The sequence below is a fragment of the Aptenodytes patagonicus genome, chromosome Z (genome assembly GCF_965638725.1).
Source record: "Aptenodytes patagonicus chromosome Z, bAptPat1.pri.cur, whole genome shotgun sequence".
NCBI lineage: Eukaryota > Metazoa > Chordata > Aves > Sphenisciformes > Spheniscidae > Aptenodytes > Aptenodytes patagonicus.
This window is the reverse complement of record NC_134982.1, coordinates 38,882,361-38,902,076: the sequence shown is the minus strand read 5'-3', so window position 1 is coordinate 38,902,076 and position 19,716 is coordinate 38,882,361. Positions and strand designations below refer to the sequence as shown.

General features: G+C 39.1%; 1 protein-coding gene across 3 annotated transcripts in view; it reads left to right on the top strand.

Annotated features, from left to right (window-relative positions):
• SLC24A2 (solute carrier family 24 member 2) overlaps positions 1 to 19,716 on the top strand; it is a 127,203-nt gene that overhangs the window by 48,856 nt on the left and 58,631 nt on the right. For 2 of the 3 annotated variants that reach the window (XM_076362352.1, XM_076362350.1), the window contains exons 3-4: positions 12,007 to 12,045; positions 13,690 to 13,798. In XM_076362352.1, the coding sequence (XP_076218467.1) occupies positions 12,007 to 12,045; positions 13,690 to 13,798 (148 nt within the window). The remainder of the gene's footprint in view (positions 1 to 12,006; positions 12,046 to 13,689; positions 13,799 to 19,716) is intronic. The other variant, XM_076362351.1, reaches the window with a different exon arrangement.

Below are 19,716 nucleotides of genomic sequence, written 5' to 3'. Positions count from 1 at the left end.
AAATCTGCTATCACCCGGGTTGATTCTGCAGTCCTTGTTTCACAGATGGCACTGTTAATCCAGCGGACAGGAGCAGCTCTCATTTATTCCCAACCTGAACGAGCTTTCAGCTAGAAATGAGACATGAAAGAGTTTGCATCCTGTTATAATTCCTGCTTTGCCATCCTTTAATGAGCTCAGTGAGCAGTTTATAATGTTGTCCTTACTTGCCTGTGACTCTGAATGTGGCGGAGGCCAGGAGTGAAAGCAGTGAGGGGTGTGGAGGGTGGCTGAGCCACAGCGTGACTGCTCTGGTGTTGTGTAAAGCTGCTCTGGGTGCTGCTAATGAGAGTGGCCAGGCAGTCCCTTAGCTGGGAGAAACAGTGGCACAACTCACCATAATTTGTCATAGCATTAAGAAAGCACTTTTAAACATGTATTTTTTTTAAATGGTTATTGCTGTGAGAGCTAATATAAGTGGGACATGAAGTTACTTAAATGCTCTTTCCAAAAATACTCTGGCAATTGATATTGTTAGAGCAGTTGAACTCTCCAGATCCCCAACTCAGTCTGATCTTGCTTGTCAGGGTAAACAACTGGATCTAGAGCTCCCAATCTTCTCAGCTCTGGTCGTTGCAGCATTGCATGGCAGGCATATGTGACTTTAAACTACACCAAGGTCTCAAAATCTTTGCATCTGCTACGTGCTGGGTGAGTCTCCAGGCTGAGCTGGCAAAGTCCTGACAATGCGCAGGGTGGAGGAAGAGCCTGACTGTGTGACTGAAAAAGCCCTTGTCAGGCAAGGTCTGGGAGAAGGTGTGAAATAGGAGCACCTCCTACAGATTAATTTAGGTAAAACCACAGCTTAATAAGCAGGCAGTAACGTCCAGAGAGGGACTTTTTATTTAGTAGCATATGATAGCTAGTGCTTTAGTGATTCTTACTGCAAATGCAGTAGGATCTGTTAGCCAGTAGACCCCTGAGGATGGAAAACATTCGTATTGCAAAATGCATCTTTTATTTTCACTGCATTTTGCTTTTTATCTAACAAATTATGAGACTGACACCTTGCTTCAGTGTGCTGTGGAATAAATATCACATCTCTTCCTGCTTGCTTGACCAGATCCTGCTCTCAATTAATTTAGTTTTATGCTAATCCCATGGAATTAATTTGCACTGGTGTGAAATCAGACTTTGAGCCAGTTTTTTTTCTGTTCTTTTGATCTGTTGGAGGTTTTCCATGCCAGTGTCCCCTGTACTTGTTATTTCTTTACTATATTAAGACTGTGATTTTACCTGGCCTTTTTAATTTTTGTCATGTAATTGCTAAATCTCTATGAGCCAGAATGAAAAGGTTTTGATAATTCAGATTTAACTAGAATATTGAAAAACGTGAATGGTTTGAGAGGAGATTTCTATGATTGTATATAAGGGAGTTTAGTTTGGAAATGGAACACAGTTAACAGGGATTGGACAGTAACAGTGCTAATGATTCTTTCCCATTCAATAAGCAGTTTTGAATTAAAAGAAAAAAAAAGATTTTAATATAAAAAGCACTCTTCAGATATTGCCATAGACATCCACAGCAGGACTGCAGGAATACTATTTATGAAGCATATTAAAAATATATATGCACAGAGATAAAATTGCCAGTTTACTGACAATTTAGCTTGATAGAGTCTGCAGTTTCCCAAAGTTCAAGTGAATATTGTGAAGAGAATCGTGTGTGCATTGTTTACTGAAGTTTTTACATGCTTGCAGAATGATTGCAGAGTCATGTCGAAACAGAAACCTGTAGATTCATAGCAATGGGAATTTTCTATAGAACCAAAAACTAGTTTATGGATTACTTCCAGACAGCTTAAGACTGCAAAGCACATAATGATTTCTGGCTTACCGTACAGTTTTCTTTATATGACTAATTTAGTTGTATTAAAGGTTTATCCTAGGGAACTAGGTTGTTCCCTCTTCGAACAACCAGATTTTTGTAAATCCGGCAGTATGCGCATTACCTGAAAACAGGGATTTACACTGGGTTATCATTAAAGCCAAAAACATGCCAACATAGAATGTAGCCACAGGAACTGGAGTTTGGCTATTAAATAATCAGCAAGTGTTTATACTGAGGCTCAGAAAGTATTCTTGTTTGTTTTAATGGAATTCACACCCAGAATATTTCATTATGAGGGGCCGGTGTTGCTATGCAAGTCCAAGTCTTGCTTTCGTATCCCCTGTGTCATGGTGACTTCACTTAATGCAAGGGCATAGTTTTTGTTAGAAGAAAGCCTAGTGGAGCTGCACAATACTGAAAACAGTGGGGTGTAACAGCCCTATCCTTGGTAAATGCAGATAGTTATGATTGCACTTCTTAATGAAAGCAGGTAGCTGAAACAGTAGGAGCATCCATCTCAGATAAAGAGGAGTGCCAGTCCATGGAACAGATGTGTTCATGGGGGACTGGGTTTCCAATGGGCATTGTGTGATGTGCCTGCCGAAGAGATAGGAGGAAAAAAGGCAGCAGGAAAGTCCAAGACATTATGAAAGAAGCACTGGTTCTGCGAGAAAAATCATGAGAGGAAAAGATAGAGGCAGACTGACCATTTGGGGAGCAACTGTTGGCTAAAAGGAGGCTTACAGCTGGGGTTGATGGCATGATCTCCTGCTTGTGACTCCTGCAGTGCTTAGAGAAACCAGACTTCGAGGTTTTTTGTAGTGGAATGGGATTACATAAAAGATGGATGGAGTTACTGTGAGTGTCTCTTTCTATTTGAAAGACCTTGCCGATTGTGGTTTTGGCTGGTGTCCAAAATAACATGTCTCAGCAAAAGTCTCTGAGAAATCTCATGATTTGCAATGAAGCTCACCTGGCAGCTTGGAGGTAAAGAAATACTTTTGACCTAGGCTGTAAATGGGAAAGAGAGGTGGAAGGCAGACATGAGTCTGAGCTAGGGCTGCTAGCTGCTTGGGCTGCCACCCTCACTTATTCACCATGAACTCTCTCATGCTTTCTTGTAGCTATGGTCTCCTACTATGCCCTTCCATGATTCAGTCCTCCCTAACTCCAGACCATCTGTTTCCCCTAATGCCTTATTCTCTTTGATCACAGTGGGAATTCTCCTGGGAACTGTAGGTTTACCGTAAATATTAGGAAGCTGTTCTGGGAGGACCAGGCTTTGCAGAGGAGAGCAACAGAGCCGCTGCTTCTGCATTATGTGTGGCAATGGGTTACCTGCAGGCATCTGGTTCATAGCTGCAGAGACAAAGCAATAGAATGAAAGGCAGCGTGAAATAAGCAGACTGATGAAGGAGAGTGAGCACAAAGATCTTCTGTCTATCCTTTTCTGTGCCATGCAGGACATAATTCCCCAAATGAGATGTCCAAACACTGAGAGCCAAAATGGGGGAGGTCTGATTTAAGTTCTTAATGTTGCAACCCTGCATTTAGAAACTGCCATTCAGGTCTTTCTGCCTCAGTTTCATCTCTTGGCTCCAAAGGAGTTAAAAGTAACCTGGCATGTGCATGCTGCAGATTCTCCAGAACACATGCCTGGTGGTCTCCAGAATCCCAGCACACAGGGATGCTCTTGATTTCAGAGCCACAGATCTCCTCTTTCATCTTGACACAAAGCAGAACATTGTAGAAAAATAGTTAAAAGGCAGGAGGAATCAGAGTAATACAGAAGCTGATGTGGTCCTTTTTTTCTTCACCTAATGTGAAGAAAACAATTAGTTTTGCTTTATGGTTGTAGATGAAATTTGGAAATTTGGACTTGCTTTTCTGTCCGCAGCTCTATCAGGCTCACTGGCAGTAGAGTGCTGGTGTCTTATCTGCAGGTTGTTCTGTAAAATTTCTTTTCTATTTTTCTTAACAATTTTTCTCAGCAATTTTTCTCCCTACCATTTCTTACACCATCACCAGGTATAAGACAAACCCTTAGATGGTATTTGCATGTTTCAGGTGATCAGAAAGACCTAGGAGGCAGTGGTGAAAATAGCTGAAAATGGTTATCTGAAGGATGAATATGGAGGCAGATGGTATTCAATGTCAGTTATAAAGACAGTGAAACTGAAATACTGTTGAGTCAAATATGCAGAAGTAAGGTATTTGCTTTCAATAATACTTTGTTTTGCCTTAGACTTAATGTCTAGTTTCCCATTTTAAAACTGAGAAAGTGTAATATAATGCAGTTAGTGGGTGAATAAAAAAATAAACCCAACATATTTTCATTGGTTTTCCTTTTACAGTGTTGAAGAATCAGTCTAACATCCTATTGGATGTAAAAAGTACAAGTGTTTTGTGTGCTTTGATTGTATTGATTGTCATATAATCTGAGACTCATAGTCTCAGACCTGTTATTTTTGACATAAATAGTCAAAAAATTAAAAAAAAACTTAGATGTTTGTTAGCTAACAAAACATTGCAAGAGGTACATTTGATCCTTTGCCTATAGCTATTGGAGATGCTGCGCTCAGGGAAGTTCTGCTTTGTAGGTTATTGCAATGAACATGTATGTTGTGCTCAGTAGAAGATGGAAAACCTGAAGAGCACAGCTAATTGCTGAAGAGAAGGCAGTCATATCCAGTAACCTGCCCCTAAAGCAATCAGCTCTCTTCATCAGAACAAAGTTCTTTACAAACAGTGTCTCTATTCCTAGTTTAGAGATGTGGAAATGGAGGAACGGAAGCCAACTGCTGGATTTTGCCTACTAGGCTGATGTAAAACTCACACCCAGAGTCCTGCAGCCTAGAGCTTGTGGTGTGCTCCCAGTGAATGAGGATTTTATGTTTTGAAGCACAGTTATTTGAAACATTTGTACCTTAAGCATCATCCTAACTGTTTTGGTGATGCTTTCCTTTCTCCCTGCTCCCTCTTCTTTAAAATGTGTGAGGTAGACCGCTTTAAATGTTATTACTGTTTCATGGAAAAGGTAGTCCCACAGGATAGATACAGCATGCCAAGGCTTTCCCTTTTGTCTCATTCAAGGGCCAGTGTTCTACCTTCTATTCTCTGTCTCCTCCTGACGCTGTGGGAAACATGCACTATTATCAATGCTCAGCTAGCTTTCTCAATATCATTCATTATTTTATATACCCCTCTCACTTTTGATTACATTCTTCTTGCAGTCACTGGCCTGAGAGCTAGATCCGACTGAGTTTCTGCCAGCTGATAATAAAGTCGGCAGAGATCCTGGTGACAAAGAGTCACCTGAAGGGGAAAGGCAGCTGTGAAATAAGACAGAGAAGCGAGCAGAGCTTGGTGGAAAGGGGACGTGACCAGGGCAGCTGAGGGTGCACTGATTCAGCATTTCCTCCCTACAGGCTGTGCAGGCTGGGTTCTTCTCTGCAGCTGGAGCTGCCCATGTCCTCCAGGATCCCCAGGGTGTTGGAGGCAGAAAGGTAGTGAAACTGCAGCTTTTTCGCCCTTGTGATGAATCCTCTGCAATGTACAGCCAACTTACTGCAATGAAATTTATTTGGTAGTTGCAAATCGGCATAGCATCAGCAAGCACTAAGATTTGTTGAACTCATTCCTCTCTGGAAATTACTGTGACTATTTTTAAGACAAACTCTAAAACCCCCATAATCTGTAGCAGATCCTTTGTGTATTTTGGTAAGCAGAAGTTCTAGGAAATGCTTTTTTGCTGGCTTCTTACTAAGCTGTTCATGTTTGATTGAGTTGTAAGAAATGAAGAGCAGGCATCTCCTGTCAGTAGTCTCTATGGTGTAGTTGGAGTTCAGCTGAAAACCTTCCCAGCCCTCTGCCCAGAATTTGCAGCTTGTTTCATGGGTGATTTTAATTCAGACATTTTTTAAATTTTGAGAACTTGATCTTGGAACACTTACTAATGTTTCCCCATGTAATATTGTTGATGAAGTAGCAGCATATTAAACACTTTAAATCCAGGTATTTTAAAGCTAGCCACATAAATCCATATCAAATTACTTAAACTGTTACTTGTGAACAAATGTTTTGTGTGCATGAGTATCTAATGACCCCTGTAAGTACCTAGCTTTAGTTTTTGGTCTGGTTTTTTTTAAAGATTCTTTTGCCCCCCTGAAAGTTACATAGACATACAGAGCTGTGGTGCTAATCTATATAATTTAAAAAACAGCAAAAGGTGACTTCATTGGCAAGTCTTGAAATGAGGATAAGAGGACAGCTTAAAACTGCATAATTACTTCTGACACTAAGGTGATTAAAAACTCATCAAGTCTTTAAGCTTGAGCTATTACATTGCCATCCTAAGCCAAAGATACCTGACTTTAAGCAAGTTCAGAGAAGGTAAGAGACATGGGGCAGACTCTGACTTTCTTATGCATGTTGAATAACTAAATATCATGTGATTGGTCCTACAGGCTGACTGGAAGAGTCCTATTTCATATAATGGTATGCATAAAAATCTGGAATTAAATCAGCTGACCTGTTAGCATGTGATTTAGCAACTGATACCTTAAACCATCCTTTTGTCACTGCTCGAATCAGCTAAGATGCATCTCTTCAGAACATTTATGAGGATTCACTATGTGTATGCACATTGGGTAATTGCGTGAACAGACTGGCACAAAAGAGGCAACTGATCTGAATGAGCAAAGCCATTCTGCTTTGCCCAGGGCTACAACTTTCACACTAGGCGCCTGTAAACAAGCAGTTGTAAATGCAGCCAGGTATCCCAATTTGATGGTCCAGCTCAATATCTTTGAATGTTTGAGCTTAATTTAATAAATTCTTCATTTTGATGAGTAAAGCGAGCTTACAACCTCAATTTAATTTTGGATATGGTTCTTGTGAATCATACTTTTTTCTTCAACAATACAGAAGTCTGCTTCTTCAGGTAGAACTCCCTGTTTTACTTTACTTTTAGGAAAAAGAAAGGTGAAAGGAAGGAAGAAGGCAGGCAAAGTGAAAGGGAATTTTAGTTTATTTTTCTACAGTGTGCTTACTAAAGCTTTTTCCTCCTCTGTTTTAAATAAGATCCAAGGTTCTGTACTCAGTATTAGTTCACATTCTGGATTCGGGTAATGATGTACCGAGCAGTAATATGTTAAGTTAAAATCCTTACCATCAGTTTACTATACCTTAAATATGGAAATATTCCCCTACAGCCACTTGCAGCATTTCTATAATGAATCTAGAGAATGGGGTAATGAGATGTGTCACCTTCAGTTAGTAAGCTGTACTGGGCCCATTGCAGCACCTGACAGAGCTTCCGTAGACTGTGGTGGTGATGGTCAACTTTTATTTCCATGGATATCTAGAAGAATTTTAGTTTAAGTATATTGAGACCACTAGGACTTGCACTTTCCAGCTTCCTCCCAACCATATAAAGCCTACCCATTGAGTAGGCAAGGGTTATAACATGGGATTGTCTTGGGATATTCACAGGGATTCTAATTTGGTAAAATCCAAAGATGTACGTATTAAGACAACTAAATAAAATAATACCTTACTTCATTTTTTTGTTCCTTCAGTAGCTCATTAGGCTTATTTCTGAAATCTGACTAGCTGAGTTTGTTGCTTTCAATTTTAGTTATGCATTAAACTGATTTATCATATAATTTCAAATAAATGCAGAACAGTTCTGTTCCAAGTACATTACTAGCACTCCTTAGGATACTGATTTTTAGAAATTATCTAGACCTTCTTAAGTTAACTAGATTGACTTCAGTGGCTGCCTTTGAAATGCATCTTGTTTTTCTGCAGTTCAGCCTAATAAGAAAACCACAGACCTTAAGTGTAAGTGTCTTGCAAAGATTAGAGAGCCCTGTGCACCAAGAAAACTATCACCTGTAATTTACTTCAAGACTGCAAGAAGTGACTCAATGATAGGTATAAAATTGCAGAGTCCAGATGCCACTTTTGAAAACAGGCGTAAAAGAGAGTAGCGGAAGTCCTTCACTATAAAACATCTTGAGACAATTTAGCAAAACCCTGTCTGGGCTCATATTCTACAATAATTAGAGACACCATATTGCATTCAGCACCACACTGCCAGCCACCAAACATCATGAACTTTCATTATTCCCGTAAAAGCTGATTGGAAAAAAAAAAGCTTTTTAGTTATTATAGTTGGAAAAGATTTAGCAAGCAGGAGAGAGATGTGAACCCACACTGTAGAAAGGGTGTTGAAATCCAGTTATGTTTTTACCTGCTGTTGTTTGACAGCCTGCTTTTCTCATGTTAGGAAACGGGGGTGGGCAGTCCAGTTCGCTAATTGTTTCAGGCTATTGAACCTGTAACATGGAAACTTCAACTAGAGCAGCAACTCCTAGAGCTGCAAGCAGTCAGCTCTCTGATTGTCATTTTGGAATACGCAATCTAATAGATTATTCAAGTTACTACCCATCTTTTATTAACAAGGATATTCTGTATCAAATACCTAGAGTTTTTTATAGATTTTGCTCCTCATTTAACTGTCATGATGCCCTTTATTTTAAAGGAAAGCATGAGGATATTCACCAAGTAGTTAGTGAGGCATCATCTCTTGCATGAGTTACTTCAGGAGCCTGTTTCTCAAGAACACACATTCCCAAACAAGGCAAGGAAGATGTCAGGCTTAATCACTGATGGACTTAGGTCACTGAGAAAGAGAGATGTGTGAAAAGGATGCCATAGACCGTTTCTTCATAGCAAGTAAACTTTTTTTTTTAAATTCTTCCTGAAATAAAATGTTTTAAGACTTTTAGCACAGGTGGAGCAAACTTGAATACATGATCACCGATACAGGCAGGAGGACAGACAAACTCTTATGTACTGCCATGGCATACAGGAGAACCAACAAATACTTTGGTTAATTCTCTAAAAAAATTACTGAACTGTCTCATGATCAATCTTTTTATAATTCTGATAAAAGCATAATAAGGGATTGTGCCCCAGATACTTTTGAATAAGAGAGTATACTAGAATGCATTGTTTTCATTTTGCAGAACTATAATAATTCATGGTTTTAAAGAAATTATAACATGTAATTGCAAAAGGGTTTTTTTTACTAGTAATTCCTTCAGAAATATATGTAATGCACAGATGAGACAGAATTTCCGTCTCTTTCTGATCCTGAGGGAACTAATGTGCAATGGTTGCTGTCATTTAAGAGCAAACTTATCTTTACAGCAAATGTGTCTTTTCTTTAAAGAAATAACTGTTGAGTATGTCCAAAAATATAGTATTCGCTCCCAGTGCAAAGAAACACAACCATTTTAACCTTTGACCAGTTTTTAAGTGTTGTCTTAAATTAAAAGTTTGTATAAAATATCTGAATACTAAATGTTTCTACAAGGGAAAAAGGATTCTTTAGAATAGTTTGTCATGCAGTGTGTGATACCCAAATTACATAGCAATGAACATGTAAATGCAAAACTCACTGTAAACAATAGGAAAATAATTTGCCATCCTAATGGGGACAAAATGCCATCAAATACATGATGCAAACAGCAACACCACAACTGAATTTTTCACTGCCATAGTTTAAAATACTATTTTAAGGTGTTGTTATTGTTAATCCAGGAGATAATCCGGGCATTATAAGTATTTAGTATCACCAAAATATCAAACCATTGTTTATATTCCTGTTTTTAAATCTGTGGAGGCACTTCTGCCTTAAAGTTCTATTTATATTCCAGTCTGGAACATTTCTTCTAGGATGTAACTTGACTGGCAAGTTAAGCTCAGAAACAATTGCGTAACTAATCATGTGTGGAAAAAACAATTTAAAAAATCTGTTTCACGGTGTTATATCCCATTCTGTACTGATGAAGAATTAAATTATTTCAAATGTGTTTTTCACTTTTATTTCCTTAACGTATATGCAAAATGTATTTTGTTATTCTTTCTCTTTATAACATAATTATCTTCTACAAATTAAATTATATGGTACAAATTATCATCTAGTTGTTTTTATACATTCATGCAGCTTCATCCTATTCCCTTTCAAGTAAATGACAGTGTTTTTAGGAATGCCCTCATATTAAGCCTAGAGCATGCTCAGTATTTTTGAGGCATGATGAATGTTCTCAACTCCTCTTGGCTGTAAGAAAAGTGACATTCTTCAGCCCTTTGTCAGGTAGAATAAGACAAATTACTCAGATTTATCAATTATATACTCTCATGCCTTTCAATATGAAAATTAAGAAACAAATTTCCTATCTTCAGAAGTTCAAAGTCCCAAATAATAGTTTTTTAAACTTTTATTAAGGTTCCAGTTCTGAATACTCATCCACATCTCACAAACTTTACTTCTGTAACTATACCCTCGGACCTTTAGGACTTGACTGTCCTAAATTGCTTCTTTGGAGACAAGAAGAACTTTTCCTGGCTTGTCCTTTTTGCTTTCTTGGAAATTTTGCTGCAAGATATATTTTCCCTCCCATGAAGGTCCTTCAAAGTATGCACAAATAAATCATGGATTTGCAAGTGTGTGTGGATTTGTATCTGAAAGAACATGTGTATGTATACTATATATATACACACATTATGCAAAAATTTTGTAAGATGCATCCACTGTTTTAATGACATTTTAGAACACAGATTTTGCATTTTATTTTTCTTTCCTTTTCTTTCCACTCTGTTAAAAGTTCTTTCCATGATGGTTGTCTTCAATTGAGACATAAAACTTTTTTTTTCTAACCATTTCTTACAGGAGGGCAGTCTAAGTTCAGAGGTGACAGGTAGTTCCTTTATCAGAACAAAGGTCTCTTCTTTGCCTCATTATCGGTTCTTCAAGTTAATATTCACAGCTGGGGGGGTACATTTTTGTCAAAGAGTTCAGTTCTGGCTATTCTTTTACTTATTATGAAACAGAAAGAATCTGCTCTGTTATCAGTGTTTGCTCATAACTGCTTGCTTTCCACTTAACCTTCAAGGTTAATTCACTGACTCAAAAGACATGTCCTGCAAGTTAGTGTTGGTGTGTGTCCAAAAACTGGGTTTCACTGCACTGGGGAGATTGTTGCAAAGAACAGTTGCAAGGTAATTTGTTTTCTATGTAATGCACTGAACAAGAGCCTTGAGATGAAGGAAATTATTTATATGCCAGCTTGTGGGGGACAGATTAGGATGAAATAAGAATGAATGTGAGACAGCCAGAGTTTGCACTGTGTCCTATTTTAAGATGACTGGAGTTTCAGTCTGAACTTTCCTTCCTCAGGATAAGCAGAATGACTAGAAAAATAACATTACTTTATCACACAACTTTCAAGATGTCATGGAAACATATTCCATGACAAAAGTTCTAGGTTCCCGTTTAACACAAGTGTTAATTCTATGAAAAAGAACAAGCAAAACTTGAGACTACAGATGAGATACAAAATTTTGCATTTGTTTGTTTTCAGTGTAAATTCTGTTCTCCCTCAGAAGTGTCTTCTGGTGATGTGCTCTGCTGCTCTTGTCCTAGGGATAGGACATGGGAATCACAAATCATCTCCAGGATACATCACTTACTTGAAAGCATTAATTGCCTTTAAAATCCATCCAGAGTCTCATTTTCCTTCATGGCAGAGCAGTATGTGCCATGTTGCCTGCCCTTAACCAGAGCTGCCAGTTTGGGCTAAATGGCCATTTGCTGGGAGTGGTTAAACTGAAACACCTTTTTTTCATTTCCTTGCCTAGTCCCTTCCTGCAAAATACCAAGGTAATGTTACTCCTTGTTAGGCTTTTCATTGAACAGTTAGTCAGTCAGTCCTGAGCTTCTTATCGCTTTTAGTTTTTCAGTCCTCACATATTCTACAGGGAGTTTGCCTCCCTGTGTAATTTGTATGAAGTGAAGACTGTGATCTGCAGCACAGCTGCTGTGTGCCAGGCCCTGAAATGACAACAGTTCCTGTCCAAGAAACTGACAAGAATAAAAGACTCCTGCAACATTGCGGTGTGAATTTACTCTGGTTTACTTGATCACTAGGATGCTTTAATGTGAGTGGTTCAAAAACCTATCACAACAGCATTTATAGGATCAGACACCTATGGTGTTTTATTGCCTTTCCAGTCTATGACACTCCATCTGACACTTCTTTTTGTTCTTTTTCCCATTCATGCAGTCACCTAATGCTGGCAACAAGGATGACCAAACACTGACGGTAGGCAGCAATTAGTATGTGTCTGAGCATTTACTTCTCAGGAGGGTGGTGAGACAAGCCTTACTTTGGTTTGGCACTGTTGTGGTTTAACCTCAGCTGGCAACTGAGCACCACACAGCGCTCGCTCACTCTCCTCCCCGCCAGTGGGATGGGGAGAGAATCGGAAGAGTAAAAGTGAGAAAACTCATGGGTTGAGATAAAAACAGTTTAATACTTGAAATAAAATAAAATAGTAATAATAATAAAAAAAGAATATACAAAGCAAGTGATGCACGATGTAATTGCTCACCACCCACCAACCGATGCCCAGCCAGTCCCCGAGCAGCGATCGCTGCCCCCCCGGCCAGCTTTCCCCCAGTTTATGTACTGAGCATGACGTCACATGGTATGGAATGTCCCTTTGGCCAGTTTGGGTCAGCTGTCCTGGCTGTGCCCCCTCCCAGCTTCTTGTGCACCTCCAGCCTTCTCAGTCGGTAGAGCATGGGAAGCTGAAAAGTCCTTGACTAGTGTAAGCACTACTTGGCAACGACTAAAACATCGGTGTGTTGTCAACATTATTCTCATACTAAATCCAAAACACAGCACTGTACCAGCTACTAGGAAGGGAATTAACTCTAGCCCTGCCGAAACCGGGACAGGCACACATCTGTATTTTTCTAAATTACTGGGATTTCTTTCCCCCTCCTATGCTGCTAAAGAATTTAAATAATTTATTTCCAGAGATAAAGCAGTGAATTAATTTTCTTGTTCAGTTTCTATAATTTTTCATTTAGTATTTGTATGACACCAAAGATTAATCCATGTACCATGTATTATTGCAAAATACAATTTTCTTCCAGGTTGTTTTTTCCCTATAATTGAATTTCAGGGTCTTGTTAGTCAGCAGTCTGTTGACTCTGATTATCTTTTTTATCGAAACAAGCAGCCAGCCATCCACAAAGCAGTCTTACTCTATGGGATATATTAAATGCATCGATTATTGTACTAGACAATGGCATGGGGAAGAGAACCTCAGAATAGGTTTTAAATTTCTGTAAAAGCGCATAAAAGATGCTTGTATGTTAGCTCCATTGCTGTAGGTGTCTGCTCTGCCTTACCACACTCACAATCTGTTTTTGCAATCAGTACTTGATGGATTGCATCAAAGCAAGGAATATGTTTCACTCTGACTGAGCTTTAGGATTTTGCCATTAAAAAAGGGTACTCTCTGCCCTTTTTCTCCATAATGTTGATAATATGCATATTTGCAATGTACCAAGGCAATAAAAAGTAGAACTTACTTCAGGGATTCAACCACAAGGTTACACAAAGAAACAAATTATGAATTCTTCCTGTTGCAAGTATGAGGTTTTTATTTTCTTAACATTTTAAGAGTTTTCTCAGAGAAGGATTCTTTTTTCCCTGCTTTTTTCCTGAGCCCTGGGAGACTAATGACTAATCTGATGATCCATCCCCTCCAGAGAAATTGTCTATACATATGGCAATGTTTAATACAGTGTAGAGTTTAATATAATCTGCTATAGGTGATGGTTGAAAATGTTTCACTGTGTAGTGAGATGTGAGATTAATTCATAGTGTTTCAGACCTGTTTCCACACAAAAAACCAAAAAACCTCTAAATTCTTTCCCGTATTTTTCCACCTAGACCAAGCCACGGCTCCAGCGGGGAGGAAGCTCTGCATCTCTCCACAACAGTCTAATGAGGAACAGCATTTTCCAGCTCATGATTCACACACTTGACCCGCTTGCTGAAGGTATTCCTATTAATTGTTTTGGTTTTCTGTTGCAAAAGCAAACAAATACTTTCCTTTTCTCTTCTCGCTATGGAACTATTTTTTGCATTTCTATTGCTTTCACCGGTCTTTTCTGAGTGTGTCTGAATTTTCTGAGAGAGTTTTGCATTCTTATGGCATGGTATACATACTCCCACCAAGACTTGCAACTTAGGAAATGTGTTCACTGCGGTGCTAACTAAAACTGATCACTTGGTTGATGTGTATCATAACTACTGCTTCGCTTCGCCTCTGGCTTCAGCATCAATTTAAAAGTTACAAAAACTCTATCCTCTTGTACTTTTGTAGAGGAGGTTTTTTTGTTTTCTTTCCTGGTTTTGATTTTAGTACATCAGAAAAAAACAGCCAAAATGGTGGGTAATTTGTCATATGGAATATAGAAAAGAATGAGACTCTGCTGGTTTGACTTTGGGTGGTTTAATGCTGACGTTAGAAAAAACACAACAAACATCCCTCTGTGTTATACGCATGTTAACAGTTTGCTTGCTTTATCCAAGTGTGGTGTAATTTTTTTATTATTTGAGAAGTTAGCAGGAAGACCATGATTGCTTTGGTCTGAGAAGTTGGCAGGAAAACCATAATTGCTTTGCAATTGTGGGGTGATTTGAATCTCAGCTTCTGGTAGACTTCCAAAAAAATTCAAGGCCAGGTGTTTATTTGGTGAATGTGTCTCTAGGACTTTTCTTGCTGTAGTAATAAATGTCTTGAGAGAGAGCACTTGTGACAGAATTGTGAGGGACTAAAGAAACCTAAAATATTATTGACGGTGAGACCTTCCAAACTTCAGTGATCAGAAAGTATACGTAGCACTTCCTTGCATTCAAGTTCCTTTATGTTTCTCGTTGCAACACTGCATACAGCTTTTTAAATTGCTCTGTATCTCTTGGACAAGGCAAATCTACTTTTCCATTTCCCTCTTCAAAAGCTGAAGCTGACACTCATTTTTTCAACACAAGGGCAATTTTAGCCCTTGCAATCTCCACACCATTATTTCTACTCTGATCATGATTCACATCACTTCTCTCTTTGGTTAATGCTGCACTATTCACTGCCAAAGTCTGTTGCCTGTTAGAGTGGAGTCATCAACAGGCTGTGCCCAATCTATTCGCATTCAATGCCGAAAAAGGACGTAAGAAATTTAATGAAGTTACACGTTTGGCTTCCTTTATTTGCATCACTACAGCAGGTGAGCAGGCTTTCTAACTGCTGCACCCAGTAAGTCTCACCTTTACACACCTGGTAGCCAAGCTTTTCACTCTGCTAGAAGAAAAGACTTCCAATCTCAATTTTTCACTTTTTAATGAAAAACTATAATTTTTCATTACAATCCTTTGCACTCCTCTTTTCCCTTAAAGCAAAGCTCCTGGGCTGTGGATGCATCTGTAGTATCTCAAATAGTGCTAACACAAACAAAAATAACAGTCATCTGAAGCAGTAAAGAGACTTCATCAAGTATTTTTTAAAAATAAGAGAGAACAGAAGTAGGTTGGGAAGAGCTCATTATGAGGGACAGAACCTTTATGACAGATTGAAGACCACGGGGAAGTTAGAAATATTGACTGGAGTTCAATTTGGACTTAACGAAGATTCAGAAATAAGATCAGCTTTCAGGTATTTTTCCATTGCTCAAGCTTATTTCACTTGATTCCTAGACATAGCTTGTTCATCGTTCAGACCTTTTCTCATTACTTTTCTCCTGTAGCAAGCTTGCACCGTGTAGTGTGGTCCAGAGGCTTCCCCCTTCATGACAGCGCAGGAAAAAAGGGTTTTGAAATCTGAAATCCATCTTGGGAGACACAGAAGCCCAGCACTTTTGAAAATTAGGTATTATAATTAAGTTTATCACGTAACTCAATGCTGTTCTTCATTATGTCAGTAAAACCCTTGGGCTCAATGTGGATTGATAGAGATGGTTGCAATGGATAAATCTTATTTAAATTACTCCAGTAAAATTTTCTTCAGGGTTTCTTTGCTCATAATACTTTACTGTTTGTTTGGGTTTCTTCCTCTCCAAACTCTTTTATTTGTCCTGGAATTAATATTCTTCAAAAAATGGAATATAAAGGTCTTGTGGCCTTTAAGTAAGTGCAAGGCAGTAACCACCTGTACGTTTCATTAAAACTGACGCACTGAGTTAAAATTTACAAAGGGAAAAAAAAAATCTACCTACATTTGCAGAAAATATTGTATTTTAATGCACAACTTCCTTGAAGAAATGGCCAAGAAGACACTGGAAAATAGCCTATGTATGTGCAGATGTCTAAGTTGGTGTTAATATCAGAGGAGCTAATATTTCAAACTTCCACTGACTTCACAAAATTCAGATTTTAACTAATGAGATCACAAAAGTGCCAATATAGGAGTGCAATTCAATAAATATTTTTGCATGTGGAACTCTGGGTTTTATTTTTTTACAAGTACGCCCAGATGTGTAGGAGAAATGCGAAAAAATCCACCCACTTTTCTGTCACACATTATGGTCATTAACCTTTTCTGAGGCACCACCTCATTTGTAGGCAGACTTGGCTTTCAAGATCCTTTGCATTGCAGGCAGTTTGGAAGGCAAACACAGGGAGTATTGGATATCTTCACTGAACAGTCATATTGTTTCCTGAGATTTTGAGCTTCTGAGTGTCCACATTCATTATTCTATATTCAGATAATTCTGCAAACCTCCATAAAAGAAAAGGTATTTTAGTTTGATGTAAATACTTGTGGTGGTTTAACCCCAGCCAGCAACTAAGCACCACACAGCCGCTCACTCACTCCCCCCGGTGGGATGGGGGAGAGAATCCGAAGGGTAAAAGTGAGAAAACTCTCATGGGTTGAGATAAAGGCAGTTTAATAGGGAAAGCAAAAGCCGCGCACGCAAGCAAAGCAAAACAAGGAATTCATTCACTGCTTCCCATCGGCAGGCAGGTGTTCAGCCATCTCCAGGAAAGCAGGGCTCCATCACGCGTAACGGTTACTTGGGAAGACAAACGCCATCACTCCAAAAGTCCCCCCCCTTCCTTCTTCTTCCCCCAGCTTTATATGCTGAGCATGACGTCACATGGTATGGAATATCCCTTTGGTCAGCTGGGGTCAGCTGTCCCGGCTCTGTCCCCTCCCAGCTTCTTGTGCACCCCCAGCCTACTCACTGGTGGGGTGGTGTGAGAAGCGGAAAAGGCCTTGACTCTGTGTCAGCACTGCTCAGCAGTAACGAAAACATCCCTGTATTATCAACACTGTTTCCAGCACAAATCCAAAACATAGCCCCATACCAGCTACTGTGAAGAAAATTAACTCTATCCCAGCCAAAACCTGTACAATACTGTGGCTGGCCAAGGTAGGTAATACTAGTTAACGAATTTGGATGGCATTGTACTTGAATGTTACATTCAATTCAGAAATATGTGTGATAACATATATGGGTACCTGCTGTATAGAATATTGAATATCTATTTGGCTCTGTATGAATTTTACCTACCAAAGTCTCACCATATTCTTGTGTTTTAATCTTCCTGTGTATAATGAATATCAAACAATCAACTGGTGCATCATGTTTACTTTAACAGACCTTTACTATGCTAGCTAAGTAATTTTTTAAGCTGATAGCATTTCATTGTTAAGAATTAAAAGAAGGGATAGTATTTATCAGAAACATCTGAGAAGTGCAGTCCTTTGCTCTATAAACCCATCATTTGGGGGGATGTAGAAATGTAAAGGATTACCTGTTGCCTTCTCTGGCCCACATGGCTTTCTCCACTTCCCATGCCCTTTCCTACTACAAAAAAACCCAGACATAATGAAGAAATAAACAAGTGATTCATGTTAGTTTTGAGTTTTGTGTAAGCAAAGGAAATTAGCTCTGTTGCACTCATGTAATGAAAGACGATTGACCTGTGAGGTCAAAGGATTTCTTCCAAATCATTTAATGCGAGTATGGATCAGACTCAAAGGAATAGCAGAAAGAGGTTCTGAAAATTTTTCTGTCCCATTTTAGTCAGCTTAGATCCCCTCAGTATTTCTGCCAGATGATGACTTAGATAAATAGGTCAAAAACATTGCATCATTAGCTGTATTTGTTGGATTTGCAGCAAAAGAACAGTATATGAGAACATTACAAAGTGCCATTCTCAAAGGAAAAAAATGTGAAAGGTGTAAATCAAAGCTGACACATACACAGGTACTTTGGCACTCCCTGCACTTGGGCATACTCCTTCTGTCCTCTTCCCCCTCTCATTTCCTCTTTCTGCATTTTGCTACTGTTTATTTCCTTTGCTTTTCCTCATACTGCATCTCTCTCATCTGCACCCACGTTCTTTCAGCCTCTTCCCGTAGGATGGCTTCCTCAGCGCTTGCTCTCCTTCTGGACTGCTGAGTCCATCAGTCAAAGCACTTCCCAAGCAGACACCAGCAGCCCTGCAGCTGGCACAGCCAAGTGAACTGGATTTTCAATCTCCGGAAAAGCACTCGTAAAGTCTGGGAGCTCTGTGCTTGACTCTTCACAGCTTCCAGATCAAATGTTGCTGTTAGAAGTAAAATTTGTAGTTGTTCCACTGCTGCTGGAAGGTCCAGCTTTTCTTTCTCTTTACGTCAATAATAAAGTTCACTGTTACATTCTCTTGAATAACTGCAAGGAAAATGGGGACATGAAAAGGCACACTGCTCTGTCATTTGGACCTGTGTGGGCTTTGCAAGTCTGGCAGAAAAGAAGTCCCATATAAGTCCTCTTGATAGCATAAGCAGTATAGAATGCATAAACAGGCTGTGTGACTATTAAAGATCAGCTTGACCTACACAGTGTTATTGTTACTTTAACATGCAACGTGTTTATAGAAAACCAGCTCATCATAGTTACTCCTGAATAATTCATTTGTGAAGTCAGAACCAACCTCTACTTTAATTGAGAGCCTCTTAAAAATGCACTTGATTGTAAGTAGGAAAATATTAAATGAGAGAGAAATGACCTTAAGAAGTTTTTACTTTCCACAAAATGTAGATAAACAGAGCAATCCGGATACACGATTACACACTTGTGAACCTGTCCTTCCTTTTCCCTTTCCACACAAATGTGGTTTTGCCATGGCTTGTGCCTGTCTTGTGAAAGCCAGCTTGTAAACTCTCTGGAATCAGTGGGCTTGCAAAGTGTTCAGCCCACCTCTGACAGATGGGCAACATCTGAGATCAGTGGGAGGTGCTGGATGTTTGGCACTTTGCATTCAGGCAGGTGTGCGGCCATGCTGTGGATTTAACAGTCTAAGACAAGGAAGGCTTCTCCTCTTCAAAATCTTAGTCTCAGCATAAAGCTTCTAAGAAGATAAGAGTTCAGCCACTCTAACAGGTGAATGTGTAAGGTATTCATTAATGGGATGTGAACTTTACATTACAGTTGAAACCTCATCGTTCATTAAAAATATAAATATCTGTATGACATTAGGTTTTTGTTTGCCTTTATCTTATTACAGAAATAATGACCTTGGTACAGATCATTTCCTGAGGATTAAGATTAACGACTGCCTGTGCATCAGGCTATCATCAACTCCCAGCCAGTCATTAATCCCCAGGAAATCCTGTGCCATATTTGCTTCTGCTTAAGTGCTGGTCTGGCAATCCTTTATTCACTGAGTAGTGAGCTGGACTGTTCGTAACAGCATATGAATAAGGATGGCATCATCAGACCTGCTGTGTTGGTCAGGCCCCAATCCAAAACCCAAGCAACTCGAAATGGCAATCATTGATCATTTGTGGCTTTTTTTCTTCTGAGTCCTGTACCTCAGACACCTTTGTCCTAGCTTTGAAACAGACATTCCTGGGTTATGAAAGCGTAGGATTTACAAAGATCTCTTTACATTTTTTAATAGAAGAGGGCTGGTTTGCAGTGGGAGCAGGGGAAG